Genomic DNA, 12,775 nt, shown 5'->3' on the forward strand with positions numbered 1-12,775 from the left:
TTCAGAGGGCCTGGTGATAACATGGGATGAAAACCTGAAGGGCCAGAATCAGAGATCTCATATCTTTGATGTTGATATGATCTGACCACTGATGGGGGGGAGGGGCAAAGACCTTGGACTTTCAGATAACCACAGGAAGTCCCCCACCCCCTGTCTAAAGCATCTGTGAATAGTTCTTGAGAAGAAACCAGAAGTTGAAAGGGCAAGCTTGGGTTGAGGGAAACTTGCTGAATACAACACTTGAATTCTTGCTTTAGTCAAGGAAGGACAGGTACACTGAAATTTAGAGGATGGCAATGCTGAAGACAAAAATGACCAGAGGTACCACTGAAGTTTCTGCATGTGCAGTCTGGCATGAGAGGGCATTACAACAGAAGAGATCATAAATCCCAGGGCGTGAAAAAATTATCTGGCTTGGATAGCAGGCAGATGAAGAAGAGAATGAAAGAAAACTAAAGGACAAAACTTCTGGATGTGGAATAGAGGCCATCATTGGTACTGTCTGAATCCTGCAACCCAGACAAACATGGTTCTCAGAGGGAGTCAGGACAGACTTTTGAAAGTTGATAGTGAACCCCAGACTTTGGAGGACAGAACTTCAGATCTTGTAACAGGCGACTGGGAGAAGATGCCTGAATCAACAGGTCATCTAGATAAAGAAAAATCTGAATGCCTTGGAGCCTGCAAAAGGCAATCACAGGCTCTAGGCATTTTGTGAATACATTTGGAGCAATAGAGAATCCAAAGGGCAAAGCAGAGAACTAAAATGAGAGGAAGAAACAAAGAAACAAAAACTTCCTAAAAAGAAGGTGAACAGGAATTTGAAGGTAAACATCCTTCAAATCCAGGGACACTAGAAAAGCCTAGAGTAGAATGAGAGGAAATAAGGTTTGAAGAGTAAGCATTCGGTGGGTATGAACCTTGTGAAAGGTGATGAGCTTTGTCTGCATGGGTCTTGGGGCCAGTAGCATTCTGGAGGAAAAAAAAACTTTCCTACTTAAGAAGGAGGGACAGGATGAAACATTTCTTGGTCCAAAAGGGACTCAAGAACCACCAAGAAATGAAGAAGTTGTTCCAATGGAGGTTGGCGAATCCCTGGAAAAGGAGGAATAGACTTCTACACCATGAACTAGCCATGATGAATGATAGATTGAACACAAGACTCCAAGGTGATGCTATGCCAGTTTGGAAGACAGAGGGAGAGATGAAGGTAAAAGGCAACCTGACAAAGGAGTCTTCTGAGCCACAGGAGCCTGAGAAGACTTAGCAGGAGGAGCTTGCCTACCACCCCTTCCTGTCTTTGGTTGCCTTATGAGGCCACCTGTGAACAAAATGAGACCTAATAGGATAGTTTCTCCTGAACTCAGGGAGAGGAGATACAAAGACATTTTTTAAGATCCTGCAAGGCTTTACCTTCTTCCTGAAGAGAAATCCATAGCAACCAACCAAATCTGACGTGAATATCTTCTCATCTTGGAGAGCATGCATTTATTTGTTCACTCAGTAAATCTGTATTTTTTTATTTTTTGTTTTGCAACCTTAGAAAGCTAAACATTTACCTGGCTTAGGCTGAAATCTGGTATACAAGTGCATTAAATTGCAGAAAACATCTATCAAATTATAAGACAACCCATGTTTATTCTGGAATTAATACAAACATGATTAATAACAAAGGAAGTTATATGGTGTGGGCAGTGCAAAAACGATGCTAAATTATCTTAAAATGGATATTTATATTTGCATTGTAGAAGACAGCCCATAAGACAAACTTTTAACAGCATTCCACATTGTTCTTTGCTTGAAATGTTACTTTTCACTTAAGTTCCACATCAAAATAAATCACACTTCCAAGTGTCAATATTTGTAGAGATGGACTTGAAAACAGGAAATTTTCTGCTTGCACACTTGGTAATTATACCATAAAAAACAAATAATCTCACCTTAGTGATATCCAGTGAGAAGCGATATGCCTCAACTTTCACAGCCAAAACAGGGTGAGATAATAGTTTGAGATAAACTTTCCGACTCCCATCCTGAACTGACAGGCTGGCCTGGGCAGACTTACAGCTAAAGATAAACAACAGAGAGCAAAGAAAATTACATAATTTGCATTTCGTGTAAAAGTAGATGCTTTTAGCATGCAACTGCAAGATGGTTTTCCTTACAATTTACACACACACATGCATGCACACGTGCGTGTATATATAGAGACACACACACACACACACACACACACACACAAAATGAACAACTCAAAGCATCAGCATTTCATTTATTGCCATGTCTTTGGGACACAAAGGGAAATTAGATCTCAAAGAAAAAAAAAAAAAAAAAAACAGACACAGGAGACATGCAATCTCTGCATGCATCCCAGCAGGAATCCAAACTGCAGAACCAAATGCTGTCAGCCAGCAATACAATTCACTGAAACAGTGTGCTGCCCTTAACAGATATGAATTCAGCAAAACATCTGAAATGTGAAAATGTTTTTCTCAAGGTGTATTCCACTGAGACTTCCTATTCTGAAATCTCCATCCTCAGCTAGTTTTGCCTCTTCAGTTTGCATGCTCAGTGATGTCTGTTCCTCCTGATAAAGCTTGCCGTAATGTCACATGTACGACAAGGAACAATTCCTCAGCTCCTGAATAAATTAATTAGCTCCCAACAAATGAGCATGCAAAATCAATAAGACAGGAAACAAACAACAACAAAAAAAATGTAAAGCAATATACAAAGAAAAATAAATACATAACACTTGACCAACTTGGGAGGAACAGCAGCAACAGAGGGGGGGGGGGGGTCATAGAACAGCACAGCATAGGGGATAGTGGGAAGGTAATAAGCATCCACTCAAGAGGGCTTTCTCATAGATCAATTGATATAGTGATTACTTATCTGATGCATCTAATAAGAGTCCTCCTCTGTGGGCAGACTGTAGGGAAGAATTCCAAGTAATATAAAAACTTATATTAAATTATATTACTAAAAAATCAGCTATATTCTCTCCTTTGCCATCACTCTTACAATTTCATGTCTTCTGGCATGCTTTAAAGCCCTTCTGTCACGATTTAATAAGGCATACCCAGTTTTCCACAAAAAGTTTAGAGTTTTACTGCTCCATTTTATCTTGCAAAATCTTGCAGAGCATTGCTTCTTTTCTGGTTCTGAGCTGTTTACTACAGCCACCAGCCTTATCATCCTACATTACAACTGCTCTTAACCCACCTAGTAGAGTGGAGTTTCACTGTCTAAACCAAATTCCACAGTTTTCATATAGTGTAACTAACTCTCTTTTACATGAATGAGCAGTCTCTTAACTGCATCACTGTTATCTACCCATTTTACCAAATGAAACAAAGGCAAGCACCTATACTACCAAAGCCTTGGTGTGGCTTATAAAAGCCCTGCTAGCATTTTATTTATTTACAGTGTTCTCGGTGACATAGGGTATGATTGCCATCTCTTATTTTACTTCACTTACTATTTCTAGATGTCAAAAAATAGAAAGTTCCCCAAAGATTACCCATTATTCCTTACATTCGTTCTTCTCAATTCTTGGTGTGTCTAATCAGAATACACTGCATTAACAGGAACTGTAACTATCCATACATCTCTCTCTGTCTCACTGAAGTCTGTGTGTGTCTACAAAGTAATGGAGAATCACACAAAGAATCATAAATAGTCATGTAGGTCAGTAAATTTACAGAAATAATGCAGCAGTGTATGAGGCATAAAATATAAATGTGGTGACTGCAATCAGTTCAGTGAACTTACTTATTTGAAAAGGCTAAGCTCTGTGGCCACAATACTACTACTAAAGAATCATGCTTAACAAAACAGAATGATCTGTGTTCCCTAGAAGAACACTCAATACCAAAAGGAGACTGCTGACCATCTGTCCATCATCAAGGGATGTCTGCCTACATGTAAACAAAAGCAGCAACTGTTATCAGAAGGGCTCCCCTTTAATGATCATTACGATGGTACACTTTCTTATTCAAGTGGAGGGGGATAGAAACATTCCTAACTTAAAAAGTAGGACCGAAAAGTATCTAGAATCAAAAAGTACAGTTATGTAAAATTTAACAGTAGATGTCCTTCTCTTCACTCATGCAGTATCCTTTACAATAGGGATCCCCTGTCCAGGGTAGCCCGACGTCCAGAGAGTACACCAAAGCCTTTATGTTGTAAAGGGTACACCATAAGTCACATGTATGATCCTCATACATGGTGTAGGGCATAAAGGTGATGTCCGGATGTACCATCCTCAGAAATGAAAAACCTCAGTAGGAACAACAGTCTAAGGATATCATAATTTAACAGGCACATCCAGAAGGAAAAAGGCCCAGGGGAGGAGGGAGGAAGGAGGGAGTGAATACTGCAACAGTGAAGAGAAGGACACCTACTGTTATGGTAAGATTTTACACAACTCTACCATGTCCTTCCATATCACTGTTACAGTATTCTTTACAATAGGGAGAGTACAAAAGCTCAAAAAGAAGACTGAGAGGAGGAAGGGCCTGCAGAGTCCTCTAGGAAGCCATGAAGAATGGTGCTGACCTAACTAGCTCTGGCCCTAGAAATCATATCCATCTTATAGTGCTTGGCAAAAATATGCACAGAAGTCCAGACAGCTGCCTCAAGAATAGAATTAATATCCAAACCCTTGAAAAAAAGCACCAGAAGAAGTTACAGTCCAATCAGAATGAGACTTAAAAGAAGAAGGAAGGCTCTTCCCATAAAGCAATAGCAAAAATAAATAGCTTTAGATATCCACGAAAATATGGTTTGTTTGGAAACAGCTAAAACTAAAGACCTTGCATGACAAGAAACAAAAACTTGTTCAGATTTACGAAAAACCTTAGTTTTATCCAAATAATATCCATGTTGTCTATGCAAATCCAAGGTGTGCAAAACTTTCTCACTAGCAGATTGTGGAAAAGGGAAAATGTGGGCAAATGAATAGATTGATTAACAGACAACTCATTAACCACCTTGGGAATAAATGATGGATTAGTATGAAGGGACACCCTGTCCTTATGAAAAACGAAAAAAGGAGGAACAGCTATAAGGGCTTGCAACTCAGACACCTGTCTGGCAGAAGTAAGGGCCAAAAGAAGAACAGTCTTCCAGGAACAATGATGTAAGGAAGCTGTAGCAACAGCCTCAAAAGGAGTCCGAGTCAATTTTTCTAAAATATAATTAAGATCTCGGGAATGAGGAACAGGCTTCCTAGAAGGCCAAATGTGAAGGACACCTTTAAGAATCTGTTTAGCCTCAAATCTAGAGGCCAAAGAGGAAGTCAAAGGCAGACAAGCAGAGATAACGGATAGGTGGGCCTTAACTGAAGAATATGCCTACCCAGCATTGAGCAATTCACACAAATCAAAGGAAAATCCATAGTATGCGGAGCCAGGTTATGAGACACCAAACGGAAAATCTCTTCCATTTCGACAAACAAGATTTTCTTGTAGTGGGTTTCCTGGCCTCCTGCAGGACATGAAGCATGTCCTCAGAAAAAAGGTGACTGAAGGTGATAAAAACCTTATCACCCACAACATCAAGTTGGAGAGTGGACAGGTGGGGATGGATGACAGACCCCTAGTCTTGTGTCAGGAGGTCCACCCTGTGAGGTAACTTGTGATGATTGCCCTTTTGCCCTTGGGTAAATGCAGAAGAAGAAGGAACCAATGCTGTCTGGGCCAAAAGGAAGTCACCAGCAAGATTTTTTGGAGCATCTTGTTTTATCTTGAACAGGACCTTCGGAATGACAGGAAGGGAGAGAAGGCATAAAGAAGTAAGAAGTTATGTACTTACCGTAAAATTCCATGTGAGTTGTTCATCTCGCCTTCATTCTCACTGATGGGTTCGGTGCCGATCCTTGGCTCCGACTCAGCCAAATGCTAAAGCTCGAGGTCTTAAAACAACTCATGGCCTACTCCCTATCCCATGATGCAATAGTGCTTCCCTCAGATCTAGTTTGCCCAATCATACTGATAACTAAGGACTATAGGCATTGAAATAAGAATACCATAGACAAGGACAAAATATCACTAGGACATGTTGGAACTTCCTGGCCCTCAAGACTTTAAAGGAAGGGGATTGGTGGGTGGGACGTAAGAATGAATGCAAGATAAACAACTCACATGGAACGTTATGGTAAGTACATAACTTCTTAATGTGAAGTTGTTCTATCTCACCTTCATTCTCACTGATGGGTAAGCGTCCCAAGCACCATCTCCTTGGGTGGTTCATGGGAGTATATTCCTCAGAACCATAGAACCAAAGAACCAAAGGAGGCCCTGTCCCTGGAGGCCTTATCCAATTTGTAATGAGTGATAAAGGTATGAGGTCAGGACCATGTGGCTCCTGCACAAATAGAATCTATAGGCAGCTGTACCATAAAGGCTGAAGAAGTGGAAATTGCCCTGGTTGAGTGAGCTTTCACTTTATGATTTAATGTCATCTGCGAAGAGATGTATGTGAAAGGAATACAGTCTGACAACCATTTTCATAATGTGGTTTTAACCACAGGAGTACCCTTCTTTGAATCTGAAAAGGAGACAAAAAGTTGGTGCGATTTTCTGAAGTCCTTAGTCCTGTCTAGATAGAATCAAAGTTGCTTATGGACATCGAGTTTGTGCAACATGTGTTCCATTTTGTTTGTATATTTGGGAAAATCACAGGTAATTCTATAGTCTGGTTGAGATTTGTTTCAGAACAAACCTTAGGTAGGAATGAAAGATTTGCTCTCAGAGTCACTCTATCATTATGAAAAATCAAGTATGGGACTTTGATGGACAAGGCATGTAGTTCTGAAATTCTTCGAGCGGAAGTAATAGCTACTAAGAAAATGGTCTTCCATGATAGGTATTTTAAATCACAGGATGATGCTGGTTCAAAGGGGGGTAAAATGATCCGTGAAAGCACAAAAGTAAGATTCCATGGAGCAGATGGGGTTCTAATAGGTGGTCTTAACTGAATAGTACCCTTTAGAAATGCTTTAGAAAGTCTTTGTGATATGATGGGAGTCTGTTGATCACCAATATGAAAATCAGATATTGCCGCCAATTGAACTCTACAGGTTGCTGCAGCCGCTCCTTCATGAAACAATTTAGTCCAACTCCAGAATGGAAGAAATCAAAGCCATATATGGATCAACATCATTATTTGACACCCATATAGAAAATCTTTTTCACTTGCTACGGTATAGTTTCCTAGTAGAAGATTTATGAGAAGATATTAGGATGTTCTGTGCTGCAGGTGATAACTTGTGGAACCTGGCTATTCGTGGAAATGCTTATAATTGTGCTATACAGTTGATCTACTATATTTTTGCACTGTTAGAAAGCTTTTTTATTGTTTCACTGCATTTATGTACTGTTTTATACTGTTTTAACATTACTTAACTATAAACTGCTTTTTCATACTGAGAGTTGTATTTTCTGTTTGTGAGTGCTCTATCCGAAATTTTCTGTGCATTTTTGTCTGTTACAGTTAAAAGCATTCTCGAGTCTGCTCCTTGATCTGTTTAAAACTTTCATTTAGTGGCTACAGCTAGGAACTGTAATGGTGTGCATTACTATAATTGCTTTTTTTATTTAAATTACTAAATTGTAAACTGCTTTTTCATACTGAGACTTGGATTTTCTCTTTGTGTGTGTTCTTTCTATGCTTTTAAAGTGAGGTTTCTGTGTTCTGCTCAGGTGGCATAATCTTGATAGAGGCCTGTTGTCTAGGCTGGAAGTTTTGTTAGAGTTTCCTGTGTTTCTGGCAGCCAATTTCTGCTGACTGTCTTCATTATTATTGAGAGTAACAAGGCCTACTGACCTTCTGTAGTACGAGTGATTGGGTAATAGCAGGGGCTGAGTAGTAATCTGATCTTCCAACTCCTCCATTCTTACTGCTATAAAAACCCTGTGTCTTATAAAGGTTCTACTTGTATTGTCAGGCTCTGGATTGCACTGCATAAGTGGAAATTCCTTAAGATTCCAAGAGCAGGCTAAGTTATTTCTTACACTTATTTCACTGAACTGCACTTCTGAAACACTTATAATTGTGCTATACAGTTGATCTACTATATTTCTGCACTGTTATAAAGCTTTTTTTATTGTTTCACTGTATTTATGTACTGTTTTACACTGTTTTAACATTACTTAACTGTAAACTGCTTTTTCATACTGAGAGTTGTATTTTCTGTTTGTGAGTGCTCTATCCAAACTTTTCTGTGCATTTTTGCCTGTTACAGTTAAAAGCATTCTCGAGTCTGCTCCTTGATCTGTTTAAAACTTTCATTTAGTGGCTACAGCTAGGAACTGTAATTTTTCCCACCCACCCCTCCTAGTGTTGTGTGTTCTTATACTTGGTAGCTTTGCAGTTGCCCGCCCATACTGTATATTTGATCTGTGACACTCCTCCCAGTCTAGTGTCAATAGTTCACTCAATCTAATACAGAACATTTGTGAAGGCCAACCCACTCAGATTCTTAACGTTGAATTAACTTCTGTTCCAGCTTTCTCCATTTCCACTTTACTGGAAAAAAAATTCTAAGCTTGCTTCCCCCTTTCCTGTGGCAGGTCAGATACGGATTTGCTGTGTCCAGGACTGTTTGTGAGCTCCTAAGCCTCCCCCCTCCAACTTAACTGGGGTTAAACTATTCCTGGCGCCATAAAGTCTGTTCTTCACAATTTCCCTTGCAACTAGCCAGCTTTTTAGTTTTAGCACTCATCTGTTTCTTTGATCTCAGCACTTGTTCAGAACTCATTGTAAGCACTAAATAAGTTACAAATTACTACAGTACTCAACTTTCCTCAATTGTCTAGAAGAAAACAGTTTTTAGTACTTAAAAAATAAGCACCTAAATCAGGTATGTCTAAAGGTCAGCTCCCGGTGTTTTCTCCTGTCTACCTGATGAATCTGGGCATCTTGGGACAATGCAGCAATTGCCTCATGTACACAGACAACCCCCTTCTCCTACCACCCAACACTTCGACCTGTGAGAGATGCACTTATATAGCCAAACTGGAAGCAAAGCTCTCTTCACCAAAGACTGGCCTAGACAGTCAACAGGAGAAGGTAAACACTTGCACCGCACCACACTCATCACATAGTCCCTCAAAACCTACACCACCCAAACACACACACAGAACCACAAAACACACACCTACATTTGTAGAGGCTCTCAGTACAAATCTGCCCAAACAACAGAGACCTCCAAAGCAGAAATGCAAGCAACCTCCACCCCCCAACACAACCCAAATGACACATAGCCTACATACTCAGTGTGCCACTCAACTACAGCCCATAAGGCATAACGTACCCAACACTCTAGTCATAGGTGACTCTATAGTCAGGCACACTGATGTTCCACGCACCAGGCTAAACAAGGAAAAAGTTACTGTCAGCTGCCTGTCAGGTGCCAGGATCCGCCACATAACGCACGCATTCAGGTCACTCCACAACAAGTACAAATATGACTCTGTCATTGTTCATGTTGACGTGAATGACCTGAGACGTACCTCGCTGGACTACATGAAAAGAGACATGGAGGAGCTCTCTGATCTTGTAGCCCAGGCCGCTATGACCCTAGCCCTGAGTAGCATACTGCCAACACCCAGAATGACACCACAGTACAAAGACAAAATGATTGACTTTAACAATTGGCTAAGCTTCTGGTGTCATTCTAAGGGAATCCAGTATCTGTCTGCCTGGGATGACATGATCGACAGACCATGCTGCTTTGCCAGAGATGGCCTGCACCTGTCGCCCTTGAGATTCCGGATACTGGCAAAGGCTCTTGCCAGCCCTATAGTGCCTTTTTTAGACAAGGTTCAAATGACAAATTCACCACCGTAACAGGTACAAGCAAGCAAAATCTGAGGGTAATGCTACTCAATGCTAGAAGTCTAAATCTCAAAATGCACTCACTCGAGGTACTCCTTAAAATGAAAAACACTGACATCTGTGCAGTGACAGAGACCTGGTTCAAAGCTCCAGAGAGCACCCCTGCATTACCAGGCTATAATTCATACCACACCTTTCGGCCACCAAACCCAGACCGAAACACTAAAGGTGGAGGCGTGTCCATATTCATTAAGGATATCCACACCTCCAAGCTGGTTGCTCAGCATAATGCATCTGAGATTATCCAAGTTCAACTAACTCTGGGCAAAACCGCAATCCAGATTGTAGCTTGCTACAGACCCACCCACCATGCCCCAGGATTCCCACTCCTCTTTTCTTGATACACTGGAAAATATTAAGGTACAATCCAACACTCTAATAAGGGGTGATTTCAACTACCCTACCATTAACTGGGAAAACTACTCATGTACCAACTCTTTTGCTCAACGTTTTCTGGAAATCATCAATTCCAATGCTTTGAATCAACTTATCCACACCCCTACCAGGGACAGCAATCTCCTAGACCTGGACATCACCAACATGGGTGACCGGTGTTCCACACCAGAGGTCAGCTCCTCGTTGGTCAGATCCAACCACAAGCTAATCACCCTACACATCCACATTCCGCTCCCACCCTCATTAAAAAACAAACGTAAAAAATTTCTCCAAAGCCAACTTCACGCTTCTTAAGACAGAAGTAGCAAACTTCACGACACCCATGCAGATGGACAATAGAGGTACGACTGCTGAATCCTACACAAATGCACTTTATAAGCACTTACACGAGTGCATGGATCGTGCTATCCCTAACAGAACCAAGATGCTATCCTCCAAAAAAAGGAAGCCAATCTGGTGGTCTTCTGCCATAAACAAACTCTACAACAGAAGAAAGAAACTGTTGCAAAAAAGAGTAAAATCCCACGATTGGAGGAACTCCCTTGTCAGTCTCAGTAAGAAGCTGAGATCCCTCATAAAATCCTCCAAAGCTAGTTAATAAAACAAAATTGCCACTGATTCTAAAGACACCCACAAAGCATTCTATAGCTATGTCAAAATTCTCAATGGCAACACTCAGATCTGCTCTGAGTTACAGCACAATGACACTAAACATACAGAACCAACTGATATTGCCAACATCCTGGCAGATAGGTTCAGTGCTAACTTTACCCCCCTCTCACCCCCTAAAGGGCCCATCTTTATACCAGAAGAATGCAAAGTTCCTGTAATCACGGCTGCACAGGTAAAAACTTGACTCTCCAAAGCCAAGAACACAGCATCCATGGGACCTGACAACATCCTAGGCTGTCTTCTACATGAACTACAGAATTAACTGGCACCCCACCTAAGTACCATGTTCAATCATAGCCTCACCTCAGGCTTTGTGCCCATTGAATGGCGCACCACGACAGTTATCCCACTCCACAAAGGGGGGGGGGGGTGCCACAACAGACCCCAGGAACTACCGCCCCACTAACCTGACGAGCCTCGTCTGCAAGGCCATGGAATGTATCATCATGGAACTCATAAACAAAGACATTGGAGATCTCCAAACTCTGGACCCCATACAGTTTGGGTTTGTAAAAGGCAGATCATGTCTCCTAAACCTGATAGACTTCTTTGAAGTAGTCACCAAAGCCATAGATGAGGGTAGGGTGGTTCACACAGCCTATCTAGATCTCGCCAAGGCGTTAAACACCATCTCCCACTCTGGAATTATAGATAAACTCAGTAAACTAGGTATAAATCCCTATGTCACAAGATGGGTTGCCAACTGGCTTACTGAAAGAACCCACACCGTGAAAGTAGCAGACTCCAAATCAGACTTCAGACCAGTGGAGTACCACAGGGTTCAGTCCTGGGTCCTCTCCTGTTTGGTATCTACTTCTCTGAAGTACAGGCTAACACAGAAGGTCTTTGGCTAACTAAATTCGCAGATGACTGCAAACTAGGAGCCATAACGATGTGGACATCCTACAAAAGGGCCTCACTGAGACAGATGCCTGGTGTCAAAGACATGGTCTCAAGCTCAATGCCAAATGTGCACTGTCATCCCCTTTGGTAAAAACTCTGTACCCATGAACTATCACATAAGCGGTAATCTACTTAACACCGAAAGTGTGATAAGAGACCTTGGGACACAGGTGGACAGTAGTCTCTCCTTTGATAATCACATCGCCACAGTGGTCAGGAAATTCTTCTACGTAGCACACCTCATCATAAAAGGTTTCTCATCCAGAAAAAAAGAGGTCATTGTTCCCCTCTACTCATCAGTCATTAGACCCATTATAGAGTACAATGCCCCTTTTGGTATGTACCTTACAAGACATCTACAACAACTGGAAAGGCGCAAAAATACCTCACAAAGAGGATTACTGGCCTCAAACAGATGCCTTACGCAGACCGTCTCAAAAAACTCCAGCTTTACTCTGTCGCATATTGCCTACTCAGAGGTGATCTCTGCCTAACACACAAAGCTATGTCAAACCCAGAGCTGTTGGACATGCTCCATTTAAAGAAATCCCAATCCCTCCGAGCTACATACTCTAGGGACCTAAACCTTGTCACCACAATAAACAGAACATGCTGGAGGGATAGATTCCTGTCCCAGAGACTTCCCATACTCTGGAACAGACTACCTATCTATGTCAAACAGAGCTCCTCATTAGCACTCCAAGAAAAATCTTGATGATTGGATGGGTAACAGGAAATTCACCCCGGGGATCACTTCTGTGGTTCTGCTTGACAGGGGCACAGGAAAATAATTTTCTTGGGTGGCGAAAGCCAGGGTACCTTTTTGGCTAGGCTTGTATAGGCCCTAGGGCCAATAGCCTAGTACCTACCTATGAATCTATGAACTGGAGCAGCCAAGCTG

The 12,775-nt window shown here is 41.5% G+C and overlaps 1 protein-coding gene across 1 annotated transcript in view; it reads right to left on the bottom strand.

Moving 5' to 3' along the window:
- Window positions 1–12,775, bottom strand: part of RTTN (rotatin) — a 3,641,098-nt gene that overhangs the window by 2,855,008 nt on the left and 773,315 nt on the right. The window contains exon 17 of the mRNA XM_044067142.1: window positions 1,941–2,067. Coding sequence (XP_043923077.1) covers window positions 1,941–2,067 — 127 coding nt within the window. The remainder of the gene's footprint in view (window positions 1–1,940; window positions 2,068–12,775) is intronic.

This window comes from Protopterus annectens, chromosome 3.part1 (genome assembly GCF_019279795.1).
Source record: "Protopterus annectens isolate FY-2018-M chromosome 3.part1, PAN1.0, whole genome shotgun sequence".
NCBI classification, from domain to species: Eukaryota; Metazoa; Chordata; order Ceratodontiformes; family Protopteridae; genus Protopterus; species Protopterus annectens.